The sequence below is a fragment of the Terrapene carolina genome, unplaced genomic scaffold, assembly GCF_002925995.2.
Source record: "Terrapene carolina triunguis isolate 2854851 unplaced genomic scaffold, T_m_triunguis-2.0 Scaffold740, whole genome shotgun sequence".
Lineage (NCBI taxonomy): Eukaryota > Metazoa > Chordata > Testudines > Emydidae > Terrapene > Terrapene triunguis.
Genome location: NW_020665091.1, coordinates 1,551,053 through 1,567,075, shown reverse-complemented (window position 1 = coordinate 1,567,075; position 16,023 = coordinate 1,551,053). Strand labels below are relative to the sequence as shown.

General features: G+C 48.3%; 1 protein-coding gene across 1 annotated transcript in view; it reads right to left on the bottom strand.

Annotated features, from left to right (window-relative positions):
* Positions 1-16,023, bottom strand: part of LOC112108610 — a 75,043-nt gene that overhangs the window by 11,813 nt on the left and 47,207 nt on the right. The window contains exons 13-15 of the mRNA XM_026660231.1: positions 14,701-15,033; positions 14,247-14,264; positions 13,341-13,447 (exon numbers count right to left, since the gene is read on the bottom strand). Of these exons, the coding sequence (XP_026516016.1) occupies positions 13,341-13,447; positions 14,247-14,264; positions 14,701-15,033 (458 nt within the window). The remainder of the gene's footprint in view (positions 1-13,340; positions 13,448-14,246; positions 14,265-14,700; positions 15,034-16,023) is intronic.

Below are 16,023 nucleotides of genomic sequence, written 5' to 3'. Positions count from 1 at the left end.
CACGAAGAAACTTACCCAACACTGTCAGCCTGGTACCCTCGCCAAAGTACTGTGGTGTGTTTACACAGTGCTATGAAGGGGTACAGGAATCACCTGCCTTCAGCTATGGGAATAAGGCAGCCTCAGGGAAGTTACCAGTTGGGGGAGAGGGTGTGGATTATCTAAAGAGACACAACAGATTTAGGTAATCTTATATAAGATAATGTGTCTTCCGCTCCCTGCCCCCCCAAAAACCTCCAAGCACTGAGTACAGTGTTAGAAAATGATGTTTTTATGGAGGACAGATATGATGAAAAACCCCTGTGTTCACTTGGAATAAATCTCTCTCTCTCTCTCTCTCTCTCTTTCTCTCCCTCTCTCTCTTTCTCTCTCTCTCTCCACAATCTCAACCCCATCCCCCAACCGAGTCCAGGTTGAGACTCCTGTTCTCATGTAATTTTAAAAGCAGTGACCCTTTCCTGCAGTCAAAGGGTGTGCATGGGGAAGGGAGGGGAATCTTCTTCTGGATTTCACCCATCCCATGCTGCAACCTGTTCCTTCAGACCCTATTCTGGACAAATTTGCACACATGACTTTTTCATTTACTCTTGAAAAAGGTATTTCATTGTCACCAATTATTTAATGCCTGAGCTTCTTTCCTTACCTAATACAGTCACTCGTGTCCCGGAACCAAACTGTGCTGGAGATGAATCACAGCGCTACAAAGACCATCTCAAAATACACCGCTCCCCAGAGCAAAGGTGGGGAGGGTGAACTGTGATAATCAGCTTGTAACACCCAGGGAGGAGAGGAAACAGACCCTGTTTGGGATAATAGACAGAATGGCCCAGAGGAAACTTACCCAACACTGTCAGCCTGCCCCCCTGGCCAAAGTATGGCTGGCTGTGTTACGAAATATTGTCTAGTGATAAGATGGATAAGCTGTGGGACGGTCTCCCACAGGGAAGTGGTGGAAGCCCCTCATGTGAGACATTGAAAACTGGTCTGGACAGCATCCTGGAGAATCTCCTGTAGGGTATACTCTCACCTGGGAGAGTTGGGGATGGGAGGATGGAGAAGATGGGAGGTGATAGGCTTTTTTAGATCCCTAATTCCTAGAAGTCACTTACCTAAGACAGTGAGTCTGGTCCCCTCTCCAAAGTACACGGTGCTGCCAGAACACAGTGTTGCTAGGCCTGGCGAAATCAACCACGGTTTTCCCCAGCCATGTTGGGGTGGGATTCCGGTGACACTGGCCCCTCTGGGAAAGACACTTTGAGACACCAATGGAAGGTGCAGAAAGGTGGCATGTGGAGGAACGTGGCTGCCATGTGGCTTGACTTTCAAAGGCAACCGCCCACATTTTATTCCTCCACAGAGGATGCCCATCTGGTGCAGACTGTCCTGTCCTGGGGGGTCCCATAGATAGAAGAGCTATTGGGTGAGCCAAAGGGAATCTCCTCCCACCGGGGTCTGCTGTGTGGTCTTGGTTAGGAGTCATCCTTTGTGTATCTGGCCCAGGAACTCTTCAGGGTTGGGATGAACAAAACCTTGAAAATGTGCAGTTAGCTCCCAGTGGAGCCCTGGGTGTCAAGAAGTGCACATACCCCAGGGGCCCTTACATCCTATCCACTACGTGAGGGAGGTTTTTGTAAAGGCCTCCCTAGGGAATGTATCACCGTGGCCCTGCTGTCCCCACAACCGTTCAACCTCATACAAAAACATCTCCTCCCTCAGCCCCGCCCCAGAGACACCCAGCAGAGGCAGGGCCTGGGGAAATGGCAGGGTTTGTGCTTATACTGAATAAACCAGGGGAAACAGATGGTGTTGCTGGGGGTGATCGTACCAAACAGACACCTGGCCGGATAGAGGGGTTCCTGGGTTTCTCTAAGCAGGAACTTGTTATGCTCTCTCTGCTCCCTCCCTACTACCCCTCACTAAGCCAAACTGGTACTTATAGCTTACGAGAGGGAGAGGGGAGCTGTGACAGGTGGGAAACCACACAAAGGTACCCAGCCTAGAGACTCATGTACAGACAGCTGTGCAGATACATATAGATTGTAGGCAGTGTTGTTGTAGTCATGTCCGTCCCAGGAAATTACATGTAGCTATGACACACTAAGTAACTTTCCCAGATCCGAAGACGAGCTTTGTGTAGCTGGAAAACTTGTCTCTCTCACCCAAAAAAGTTGGTCCAATAAAAGATATCACCTCACCCACCTGGTCTCTCAGATACACATAGAGACATGAATACAAGCACATGATACAAATGACACATAATACTGAGTGGTTACACAGGCATATACACACAGAAGCATGTGCAGACACACACCCAAGAACATGCAGAGAATAGCAAAGGCACAAATACACTACAGAAGGATATGTGCTGTCACACACATTCAGAGGCAGGTATGGAGTGTCACATGAATGCCCCCCCATAGAATCATATGTATTGATGCACATGTAAAGTCACAAACAAACATGCACATACCTAGTCAGACTCGCACCCATAGAGAACTTAGCTGAGCTGGTCAGAAAATATTCATAGGGAATTTTATCTGACAAAGCTTTGAATAAAAATGTTTCCTGGGTTTTGATTAGCTCTAGAAATTCAGCACAGACACAGATGCATGCATTCCCACCCAGAAGCCCATGGACTGACACACTCAATCCCAGCAGAACAGGAGATTATTCATACATGATCCATGAGATCAGGTGAGAATACTGGGAAGACACTATGGCTTTGTTATTCTTTGAGCATGAACTCAGACTCTCAGCACTTAGTTTAATGGAATAAGTCAGGGATGGGGCGAACCAGATCAGAAGAAATAAAAAGCCACCGACCGAGCCTATGTAGAGGTTTAACAACTGTGTGTGTGTGTACACGCGTGTGTGTGTGTGTGTGTGTGCGTGCGTGCAGGGCATGGTTTCCTATCCTGGCTCATTTAATCCAAGAAGCCTGTCTCTTTTACTCATGTGGTTCCTCCATCCATTTATATAAGAACCATGACCTAGCTCCTCAAATCTAAATACCTTTGAGGATCTGGGCCCACATGACTGAGGGACCAGCATTCCTACAGTGTCTTTGAACCCAGAGATTCACAAAGTGCTTTACAGACTATACACAGGGCCATTCACTTGGAAGGACACTGCACAACATTAGTACAGAGAGAAAGGAGTTAATGCCATATCCCCTGATGCTGCAAGGGAAATCTGAGGTGAGAGGAATATAGTGCCCCTGCTGGAATTTTTTCAGGAAACAGTTAACCATAAAACCTTAACTCTTGCAAAAATTGCTTTGGGATCTTTAAGCATCATGACTGGCCCTGGGCTTTAGCTCTTATATTGCTTCCAAATAATGGCACTTCCAGCAGCAGAGCACCCCTTAGCATCACACTGGGGCATTGGGAGCCGTACTGACTAAAGGGGAAGAAGTCACTGACACCACTCCCTGCATTGCCTTGGATTTGCTTGGAAGGCTCCCATTCATATGCTGATCAGGGCTAGTCCTGCTTAGTGCATGAGTTCTGAACAGATCACAGCCACCCAAGGTAGTATATTTTGAGACCCAAGTCCAGTTTTTGTCTGGCAGCTTCAAGATTTTGCAACAGTGTGTGACTGGTGGCACAAAAATACAGGGCTGAGTCCCTGGTCTTCAGCAGATCTATCTGCAGTGTGCAGTGTCTGTCATTGTCACGTACCATACTGAATCTGTTGTCCCTGAAATGCTCCTCAAAAGTGGGTTCTGGGGTTCCTTTAATTAGCACTCCTATGAGGTCCAGCCCCCACTGTGCTACTGGCTGTCGGTACCAGTACATCCAGCCATGATCTGTGTTGTTCTGGTAGCAGTGCAGTTTGGCCATGGTCTCAGTCTTCTGTGTCACCCACCTGGGTACCTGGGACAGTACCACCTGGTCCCTCTCTTCACAGAGAACTGACAGAGAGATAGCAAGAGCAAAGGGTTAGGGATCTGTACAAAGTGCCCATACTACCCTCTGCAATCAGACAGCACGAGAACAAGGGCAGGGGAGAGATTAAAGACACAAGAGAATATCAACTTCATCGGGAGACCCATGTCCTTGATGTCCTGTGTCTGCCTGCCTGCCGGCTCTCTTATTCTCTCAGTCTGTCATTGTTTTCTCGCGTGTTTGCTTAATCTATCTATCTATCTAGTACTGTCCCTTAATTTCTTCCACCTCCCCTCTCTCTTGCTCTCCTTTCTTTGTTCTCTCTTTGAATAAGTCTCTATAAACACTTACAAGGAGCGATGAGGAGCCACAGAAGAAGTGCGTAAAGCTGAGACATACTTCTCTTTGCATACAGTACTTAACTTGAATCACCAGAGAAATGTGCTACTTGTAGAGTAGAGGCAGGAAGTGACATCAGAGTGATCTGGAAAATGCTCACCCATCTTGTACCAGGTCATAACTTTTCTCCTGCATGAGGGGAGGGGTACAAAAGCCAAGGTGGAATTGAACAATATAAAAAGAAGACCGTAGTATAGAATGGTCTAATGAGAGCTAGGCATCTTTCCCCTCCACAGGACTAGGTAAACAATGTCCCTCAGAGTGAAATTACATCTGTGAATCCCAGCCATAGGTGAAAAAAAACCCACCTGTTCATTATGATTATCAAATTCTACCCTGGAGAAGCCTGATACAGGAACAGCAAAAAAAAAAAAAGAATCACGATCGAGGGAATCAGCAGAGCTGTGTGGGGAGCCCAGGACTGGAATAGCAGGGGTGTGCAGGGCAGGAATGAGAGGTATTGGTGGTTTGATCGGGTCATAACAGGAATGGCACTTATTTAATCAGAACTCCAAAAAAATCCTGATCTCATTGTTAGGGGGCTTATTCAGGGTGGGTGCAAGGATGTTTCGCGCCCTAGGCGAAACTTCCACCTTGCGTCCCCCCCTCCCCGAGCCCTGTGGCAGCTCTCTGCCCCCCCTCCGCCCTAAGGCGCCCCCCCCGTGGCAGCTCCCCTCCTCCGCCCTGAGGCGTCTCCCCCCGTGGCAGCTCCCCCCGGCCTGGGGAGCCATGTGGCAGCTCCCCGCCCCAGCTCACCTCTGCTCCGCCTCCTCCCCGAACACGCCATCACCGCTCCACTTCTCCTGCCTCCCAGGCTGGCGGCGCCAATCAGCTGTTTTGCGCTGCAAGCCTGGGAGGGAGAGAAGCAGAGCGGGGCGGCGTGCTCAGGGGAGGAGGCGGAGCAGAGGTGAGCTGGGGCGGGGGTTCCCCTGCGTGCAGCCCCCCCCTTACTTGCTGCAGGTGGCCCTCCCCGCGCCCCCCTGCCCCAGCTCCCTCCACCTAAATGCCGACGACGACCAGGGCGGCCGAAGATCCGGCCACCGCGGTCGCCGCCGAAGGACCCAAAATGCCGCCCCCCAAATGCTACTGCCCTAGGCGACCCTGGGCTTATTCCTTCACCCACTTACTTCCCTAGTCCTTCTCACATGAACAGAGAGCAACAATACCCAAAGTCCAAAGGTGCAAACAATTTGATGTTTATTGGGGTGAACTTCCAGCAAGCAATGATTCCAGTTTCCTTCATCAGTGTCCCCCTTCCCAGCTCTGACACCACAGAGCCTTGCCTGTGTGCCTGTGTTCCTGTTCCCATTCCCTGTTCCCATTCCCTCCCTTAGCAAAGCATAATTCCAATTCCCACACCCCCATTCCCTGTTCCCCCCCCCACACACACTTCCTGATTGACTGCAGACTGTATAGTAAAACTTGAGTTCTGCTTAGCTATACCGTAACCAATCATTTTACTGAAATTTAACTAACCAATCCTAACATATTGTAACATGATTATTTAACCAATTATATCCCACCACCTTAATTAGTTTACACCCAGCAAAATGAATTATACAGCAGACAGAAACAATCACAGAACCAGACAGAGATAATACAGACAAACAATAGGGAAATGGGGACTACAGTGATAGAACAACAACAAAATGAGGATTTCACATCCCAGCTATTGATAAGTGAGTTCTTGCCAGACAGGACGCTATCAAACTAAGTTTTCTTTAAATCTTCTAGGCTCTTCCCTTTCTCTGGAGGTGATAGGCATTATCAGGATAGGATTGTATTCCTAAAATCCCAATAGCACCTTATTTCAGTGTGACTGGTGAGGATGTGACCATTCGCTTCCCAGTTTATGGCTGGCCTCTGCTGCTTAGCCAAAGGCCTTAGCCTAAGAACAGGGCCTCAGACTGTCACAGTGAGAGAAGGCCCTTACACTGGCAGACAGTGATTTTGATTCTTTCTTTTATACCTCTATGACTAGCTAAGTGATAAGAATCATAGGCGCTGACTCCGTGGGTGCTCCGGGGCTGGAGCACCCATGGAGAAAAATTAGTGGGTGCTGAGCACCCACCGGCAGCTCCCCGTGGCCCCACCCCGCCCCCCTGCTCCAGCTCACCTCCGTCTCCACCTCCTCCGCGAGCGCACTGCCGCGTCCTGCTTCTCCCCCCTCCCTCCCAGTGCTTGCGCCGCAAAACAGCTGTTTCGTGGGGCAGGGAGAGAGGGGGAGGAGGGGGAATGCGGCACGCTAGGGGAAGAGGCGGGGTTGGGGCGGGGATTTGGGGAAGGGATCCTATAGGGGCCAGGAGGGGGCGGAGTTGGGGCGGGGACTTTGGGGAAGGAGTTGGAATGGGGGCGGGGGCAGGGGCAGGGAAAGGGTGGAGTCAGGGCGGGTCCAGGGGTGGGAGGTCGCGAGCATCCACCGGCGCTGGAGAAAGTTGGCGCCTATGATAAGAATACACCTAAATTCTTAAAGTATAGGCCTTTGCAGACAGGCCTGAATGTCTATATCCTAACACTCATCTTAACATTGTTTCTGAGTCACATCATCGCAACTGTGCAAATAAAGGCTTTGCAAATAGGGTTTCCTATGTGCACTGACTTATACTTTTTGCTGCCATCTACTGGAACACTGAGTCTACACATAGGTTACCTAAACCAACAAAAATTGACATCTTTGGCCCAGTTCATCCTTGCGCCAGACTGAGTTTGGTTTTGGGAAGGGAATCAAAGGACGCTTTATGTCACCTCTGGACCTTACATATTCTAGACTGGGCAAGGCCTGCTTCAGTATCCCAAGGGTTGTGCTAACTTGTGCCCAATGCATACACAGCCTCTAAGGGGCCATTGCAGCAGCTGGGAATAGCCAGAGTTCACAGTGCTCCAGACCTGCTCCTGTGGTGCTCAAGAATGTCCCTGGCATGACACATACATCAGGGGAATTCTGTGCAGGGCCAGATCCAGCAGTGTGGCAGTTCATTTATGCTGGTATAGTATTAAGGTGGTACTGCATAGGAATGAACTGGGCCTCTTGATGCTTCTCTGCTATTTTGTGGTGTGAGTTTGGGGGCATGTATTTGGTCCTTACTTTTTGAACTTTCCTCAGTGGCAGCCATAATCTGTTACCTTGAAACTTATCTCTTCAAGGGTTATAATATCTTCTGTTTTCTTAGCCAGTTCTTCCAGATCCAGCTTCCCTTTTCATTTCCTTCCAGCCTTTCTCAGAAGGGTCAGTTACCCCAATTTCTAGGACTTTTTATGACCCCTCACCTCAATTCAGAGCAGTGCCAGGCATAGCAGAACTGTGAGTTTATTCCCTAGTTAACTAGGAACAAAACATCACCTCCTTCTTTCCAGTCACAGATGATGATTGAAGTGGTTTAGTGAGTCCACTGATTGCTTTTAAGGCTACAGTGAATTTGATGCTGGGAAAAGATGCTGGACTGACATTCTTTGGAGCCTGAAGTCCACCCAACAGGGACAGCATGGGCAGTGGTTGGTGCAGGCTTCTTCACACACTGCTCTGTCAGCATGTCCCATCCCTGACTTCCAGTGACCTCCATGAGTGAAAGGGGTGTTAAGTCTCCATGACCCATTTACTCCACAGCTTCTGTGCTGAGAATGGCAGCAAGGAGGCCAAATAATAGCACCTGTAGGGGGTGGGGTTTGTGATGTATGCCGGTATATAGATTGCAGGGTTTTGCATGACCAGGGTGAGAGCGATGCTGGGTCACATGACACCCTGTTTATTATCTGTAAACCACAGACAGAACAATGCTCGGAAGTGTGGCCCGCAGAACAGTACCACCTGCTCTGTGACCTCTTGGAAATGCTTTGTATCATTGTCATCTCAGTGTTGCATGTGGTTTTGAGAATGAGACCTACGTTGGCTCACAGGTGGAATGGAATGGTGACTCACCAATCACTTGTGACTCCGAGCGTTTAACCACATGCAGAGACCAACCCCCCAGGGCCTTGTTATTGAAACTTCTGCTGCCTTTTCAATTCTGCATTGACACAATATGAACACCTCCTCCCCACATCCTCTATGCTCTCTGCCTTCACCACATCCTCACAGCTCTCTGCTGCTCCCCACCACACATCTTCTTGTCTCTCTTCCCCTGTCTTCAGGCTAACTGACTTGTGCTAAGATTGTGTCAGGTTTCTTGTGCTAGGAAGGGTCAGTACTTAGGTGGAAGACTTTCAAGGAGAAAGCAATTGGTACAGGGAGTGGTTTGGGTGACTCAGTAAGGGGCCCTTTCTCATGTAAGTCAGCATTGACCCAAAGGCCCCTGCATGGTGCTGAGGGGTGCAGGGCTGCAAGAAAGGGTGTGGGTGACTCAGGAGGTGACTTTCTCCCCTCTAAGTCAATACTGACCCCAGTGTCACACCATATTGCTGGGTGAAACAGTGTGGCTAGAGCTGAGTGGTAAAGCCAAGATCCTAATTATTTCTAATAATTGGAGATCCCATGCTGTGGCAACTTTAGGGCTATGTAGCCTGTGCAGTTGCATTGGCCCAAGTACTTCTGGGTCCCATGCCACATTCACACACCAGACAGTGTCACTCCAAGTTCCATGTGTGTTTCATGGCACCCAGAGGCCATGGTACAGGTGCATTTCCGTCCCCACTCCCTCCTTGGTTAGTTGCCCTTCCTCTCCACCTCTTGGCTTGTACACACCATGAGGTTTTGAGGAATAGCTATGGGGTTCCTAGTACAGGGCCCCATCCCCGCTCGCTAGCGTTGGAGGTGGAGTACCCTGTCCCAGTTGGCTCCCTAGAGAAAGGCAGAGATTTACCCCATAGTAACAATCCAAAACACTGAATGTAGCCAAACATGTTCATGAGCTACTTGGTGGACGATGACAAAACCGCACATGTAAGAGGGGTTACTAAACAGTGACTGTTAGCCTGTACACAGTCACCCATGGCCCAGTGCCTTTTAAAGTAGATCAGCAAGTTGAGACAGCAGCTGCTGCCAGGTCCTGAGCGACCCTCCCGCTCTGTGGATGGAGTAAAGGAGTGGGGGGCAGGGGGAGGGGGACACCCTGACATTAGCACCCCTCTTCCCTCCCCCCCACCCTTGCACAGCAAGCAGGAGGCTCCCAGGGGCAGCTCCAAGGCAGAGGGCAGGAGCAGCACACAGCAGTGGGGGAAGGGATAGCTGAACTGCCAGCAATTGATACCCGGCTGGGTGGATGCAGCACAGGGAACTTAGGGGAGCGGGGAGCTGATAGGGGGGCTGCCGGTCCACCCTGGTTCCAAGCCCTCACAAGCTAGCTCCAATGGGCTGCTCTTTCTGCAAGCAGCGAACAAAGCAGGCGGCTGCCAAACAACGTTGTAAGGGAGCATTGTGCAACTTTAAACGAGCATGTTCCCTAATTGATCAGCAATGAAACAATGTTAACCGGGACGACTTTAAGTGAGGAGTTACTGTACCTACTTCAGTTGCCTCCCAGCTTGTCCCTTTTTACTAATCCAGCTCTCTGATTTACTTTTACCCCTTGGTCCTGGCATCCGCAGGCTAGTTTCTGTGCCTGCCTTTATGCCATCCATGGCTGGGTCTGGCCTAAAATACAAAAGGCACAGAAGTGGTGTAAAGCCATCTTTGCCCCCTTCCCCTTGTTCCCTATGCTCAGCTCATATCTGGTGCAAAGGAGAACTGGGCCCAAGATGTTCCTACCCTGATCCACCTGAGCCCATCCATTCCTTTGCTCATATCGAACAAAGCAGAAGAGAAGAAAAAAAAGCATAGTCTTCAAGTAGGACATTTTCCATAGTTTTTCAGTAGGTAAGTGAAAGTAGGTGCCTAAAGACCTTTGAGGGTCTTGGTCTTTGTATAGCTTCCCCAACTGCAAAGCCCTGGGAGAATGCCATCTAGGCATACAATGACCATCTTGTCCGGTATCCTGTCCCTGATAGGATCAATGCTGAAAGCTTCAAAGGAAACTGCAATACCTCACATTATAATGATAATTATTATTTTTTACTTTGTCCAACCTATATAAGGCACCTTGCCGAATAGAAAGATATGGTCCATGCCCAGGAGAGCTAACAGTCTAATCTTAGATATAAATAATAAAGCACCCAATGATGCAGTATTCAAGGCCCTTCATTTTTGCTATTTATTGATTTTCACTGAGAAATTCCCAGGTGTTCAAAAACCAGTATTTCAGTTTTACTGATTTTCACTCCGAGTTTGGCTTTTTCGCACCTGACATTGCTTTGGAGAAGCTCCTCTTGTGACACTAGCCTTTCAGCATGGCCCAGGGCACAGAGCCCCATCCACTTCCCCTGCTGGACAGAGCCTGTGCAGGGGAACCAGACGGGGCTGTGCTGAAGGGTTGGGGTCAGCAGGGGACTCTGTCCAGCAGAGGGATCCGTACTTATGGGGGTGCAGCCTCCTGCTCCCCTCCTGACCCTGGCACTTTTGCGCAGCCCCAACTGCCTCTCCACAGTAGGGAAGTGAGAGGGGTAGGGAGCTGGGTCCCAGAAGCTGAGACCACTGCAGGGAGTGGAAGGCTTCCTCAGGGTAAGTACCCTCCCCCACACCCTGCCCACTGTATCCTGTGAGTACCACGCACCCCTCCCCTCCATGTGAGTATTGAGCACTCTTCCCCCACCCACCCACTGCCCTTCATTTTTGATTTTTACTGATTTTCTCATGTTTTTAAAATTTTTGAATAAACACCAATACATTCCCAGGATATTAAAAAACAAAACCAAAGCTGAAAAAGAAGGGCCTTGACAATATTATACCACTTTATTCCAGGAGGGAGGTCAGCAAGGGGTGGGGGGGAATTTCAGTGTATATCCTGATGCATGAGAACTCAAAGACCCCTGTATTATCCTAACTGCAGATGAGATATTTTTCTAATCCCTATCAATGAATGCAGATTAACGTGGGCTCTGCATGGTGATGTGTGTCATTCCATGCTGCAGTGTGTGGACTCCAGCCCTGTAGCTATCAGAGAAAAGACACAAACTCAGGTTTTTCAAATGAAAAGAAACCAAGACTTTATTACGGCTTCAGGGGGCAGCCCCCTCAGTCCCTCACAGTGAGTAGCTATCTAGCTTTTAAAGCTCTGGGGGTAGAGGGAGCCATCAGTGACTACTGAGAGAGATGGATAGAGAGGAACTACTCCACCCATCAAACCCCTCCACGGAATGGAATATCAGCAGAGTGCAGGCAGAAGCAAAATCCTTCTCCCTGGAGGATTCGGGGCAGTAGATAAATTTAGCTGTGCTCCTCCTGAGGTGCTGGAGACGAGTCCCAATTTATTCTCTGCTCAGCTTGTCACCAGCCTAAACAAAAGAAAGAAAAACACAAACAAAAGTGATCACCTCATAGAAACAGTGGTCCAGATTCACAATGTGCTGTACATCACAGAGCAATGCAAAACAGTCAGTGCATCATCTGGCCCAGTGCACTTCCCCTCTTTGTTGCCAGTAGAGTCTCCACTGCCTTACATCTGGTGTCACTGCCATACTGATTTGGTAGAGTTTTACACCTGACTTTTCACACAAGTTGTCACGGATCCACAGGTCTGGCGCTCTCAAACAGCTCTGGAACAGTCCCTGGGAGGACCCCTTCAGTATGTCTGCCCCCTTAGGGTCACACTCTCTCACTGGGGTAAGCCACTCGGCTTCACCGCCTCCTGGGACCCAACCTCGGAGCCTTCAGCACCCCTGCTTCATGCCGTGAGCTCCCTTCAGCGAGTCCACCTGAGTTGGACACACGAGGGAGACTTATACGCTCAAAGGGAGCAATGCACCCCCGACTTCCTGACTGAAGTGACTCTCAGCCAGCATAGAAAGTCCTTAGTTAGCACGGAGAATGGAAAGTTACAGCAAAGTCCATCTGGGTCAGTGTAGAATCCAGAGCCCTCTGACCCCTCTTTAGTCCCAGTCCAGAAGCTTCCCTCTGACTCCAGCAGCCCACACAATACAATCCCCTGGTCCCTCCCCAGTCCTTTGTTCTCCAGTTGGTCACACCCAGCTGGCTTCCTAAGGAGGGTGGCCGATCCATGGTTGTTTGTTGCAAGGTGCCAAATGTCCGGGCAATTGGAGTGGCCAGTGGCTTCTAGGACAATCCATGAGCTTCCTCTTGGCAAAATCTGGGGCCCCAGGAAGCTAGGCATCAGTCACACCTATATCTCTGGGTCTCTGCAACGGGTCAACACCCTTTTCCTCCCACCTATTTAAACATGCCCCACATAGGAGAAACTGAGCCACATACAAGAGTCATCCAAAATGTTATGAAAAAGTCCAATGCCATCACACAAGTGTATTATTATTTTTTATTGTTTTGTATTCCATTGTACCTAAGAGCCCCAGTCATGGACCAGGACCGCACTGTGCTAGGCACTGTACAAACACAGAACAATGATTCAATGAGAAAATAGAGATGGGAAAGACTTAATGCAGTAGGCAGCATCATGCCCATCTGTCCATAACTCCCTGGATTGGTCCATAAGGTCTATGTTCTAGTGCTTTGTCCGAGCCGAGGTTTAAATGAGTCATGTAATGGTGCTTCCACCACACCCCTCAGGGAGATCATTCAACCAAACATCATTCAACAGTCAAAACTCTCCCCTGTATTCAAATTCATCTCATTAACCCCAGGATCTCCTTAGAAACCACTTAGCTATTCCTCTCCCTCCATGACATGTGCACTCTTTCCAATACACATAGAATGTTAACATAGCCACCTTAGTCATACTCTGGAGAAGCTATAGTTAATTCTTTTGAGCTTTCCTCATGTGTTAACAAGTGCCCTGAAAAGGAATATTTGTGTTGGGTATGAGGAAACCATTCCTAACGTTGAGTTTCTATTAGACTGTGAAAGGGAAGTGGTGGAAACCTCATCGTTTGGGTCATTATACTAGACTGGACAAAGCCCTGCAGAATATATGGAAAACAACCTTTCAATGGCTGGGAGAAGGAAGGACAAGATTGTAGGTCTTTGCCCATTGCTAGCGTTCTCTGCACCCGATGTCCCTGGTGTCCTTGAACCTCTGATTTTGCCAACCCAAACAAAAACCAAGGCTAGCCTACCTTGACTCTCCACACCAGAGCGCTCACCAGCAAGGCATAGAGCATGGCTTTCCACAAGAGCACCAGGTAGGTGAGCTTTGTAGAGTTGCCAGATCGCATGTAGGATTCTGTAAATCAAACACTGATTATTTATGGAATTATATAATCTGGGGAATCTGCATCTAGAGCATCAACAGTCAAATAAGAAACTCACAGTGAGGAATAGAAGGTCTTACTATACATCACTGAAAAACTGGGCTGGATATCTGGTTACACCAGGCACCCAAATAAAGCTGAATAGCCTGGCATTTGTATTTATATTCCTGATATTCACTGGCTCTTTAATGCTTTTAATGCCTCATGGAGCCATTTGGAGAATACCTGTTTCATAGATGGGCCTTCTATGAGTAATGATTAAGCTGGTAACTTTCCAGTCTGAAGACATCTGCTGTTTATAATTATACTGAAGGAGAGGGAAGACGGAGGGAGCAAATCTGATTGGATGGGGAAGGTCCCATGATCCCCTTTGCGTAATTTACAAAGGGAGCCCCTGGAGTAGGCATTCTCAGTGCACTGTCTCTCACATGCAGGCTTTTCTTTTGCACTTTTTAGTTATCTTTTCTTCATATACTATACCAGACATTTTAGGCTGGAAGTTCTTGCTTCTCTCTTAGTGCAGAGAAACATAACACATTTCCCCCACATAATAGTCTAGTCTCCTGTGGGCTGCAGTACTTTGGTCTAATTTTGGTAGTTGACTTTAGTGTGGGGGTGTTGGTGGTGTTGGTGGCCTGTGATATTCATATATAGATGATCCAGTGGTCCCTTGTGGCCTTAAACTCTTCCTGACACACCCTGTACATAGTGTCTGCTAGTAAGGGAGTTTAAATTCCTGGAGAGATAGAGGCAGTGAGAGGAAATGCCTACCTTCAGTGATGCCACATCCTGAAAGGCAAAGAAAGGATTGTAAGTCACAGTTTCCTCAGAGCTGACAGAATACAGGCTTCAGAGTTTCTGGGATGTTACATATTGATGGTATTAGTGGTACTTACTCATATTATTTAGATTATAGACTCTTCAGAGTGTTTCTTAGCTAAATTCTACAGAGAGCTATGAAAATGTACTTGACTATATACATATATAAAAAGACTATGCACATGCACATATGTATCCCTGTGAACATACACATATAGTCCTGGCACATACTCTTACATGTACGCGTATATGTGTGTCCATGAACCTGCACATTTGCAGATGAACACTGTCTTTCTTCTTGTATTTATGTGGGGATTATTTTCTCTCTCTTTCATCTCCTTTTGCTCGTTTCCACTTTGATTGTTTTCCATTTCATACGATAATATAATGCTCAGTCGCTACTCACCATCTCCACCTCTGATCACTTCATACTGGATCTCATCCAGGTGGAACTTCACAGCACACCGGAAACTGTTCTTGGAGTTGAACCACTCTTGGGTTGAGATCCTCAGGCGGCTGGTCAGCGAGTATGATTTTGATGTTTCATCCCAAGTGGAAAACTCATCTGTCCTCACCCCGTCTTCCCTCTCAGCATCATTCACCTCCCAGAACAGCTTGATGTGGTCGGGGTAGAACTTTGTGGCCAGGCACACCAGAGTGGCCTTCCCCTTCTCTTTGATTTCCTGCTTTGATGGGGGAAAGATGGCCACTCTGGGGGAGGTGATATTGAGCCCAACCTCTGGAACAGAAAGCAACATGGCACAGACGGCCCTGCACAAACACTCTCCTGCCTTGTGCCAACAACCCCTCAGGATACTGATTGTGTCTTTGCTCTCTATACAACATTGATAATGCAAGGAAACCACACAGACACAGCTGGACTCCAAGGCACCATGTTTACTAACTATATCGGAACACAGCAGGCCTTTGTGGGGAGGGATAGCTCAGTGGCTTGAGCATTGGCCTGCTTAAACCCAGGGTTGTGAGTTCAATCTTTGAGGGGGCCATTTGGGGATCTGGGGCAAAAAAAAAAAAAAAAGTTGGGAATTGGTCCTGCTTTGAGCAGGCGGTTGGACTAAATGACCTCCTGAGGTTCTTGCCATCCCTGATATTCTATGATTCTAGCTACATACAAGCTGAAACAGAGTTCTGGTGCCTTCTGCAATAGAAGACTGGGAGGCACACTAGGGGACTCCAAAGTATTTAAAGGGATACTACCAAACCCATGCCTCCATACTGACAGGGAAAAGTATCAATGGGTGTTATCAGACAAAACATGCAGTGTGTTCCTTGTGGGCAGTGTGCTGCATTGTAAGACACAAGAAGCAATATGTTCATAGCAATTAGAGTGTTTGGGGAGGTGTAATAAGACACAATAGTGTATAACTCAGAATTATACTACGATGTGATCGGTTCACAGGCCCCATTCAGGCATTGGGAGGGAAAGGGTTAACCTTCCCCCTCTGGCTGGAGGAAGGCTCTCCAAGAAGAGGCCTGGAGCTGAGCTGAGAGATGTACCTTAACCAAATTGAGCAACTCCAGATCACTGCTTTGGCTTTAACTGGCACAGCCTTACATCTTGACTTTCAGTTTTGGCTGTTGTATCTGTGCTTGGCCCTTAAAGGGGCATCACATTCCTTACATAAGGTTCTCTGTTTTATTATAAAGGTGCCAAACTCCTGCTAAAGATGTAGAATCTTTTCCTGCCTTGGCTGGCCTGTCGTGGAAA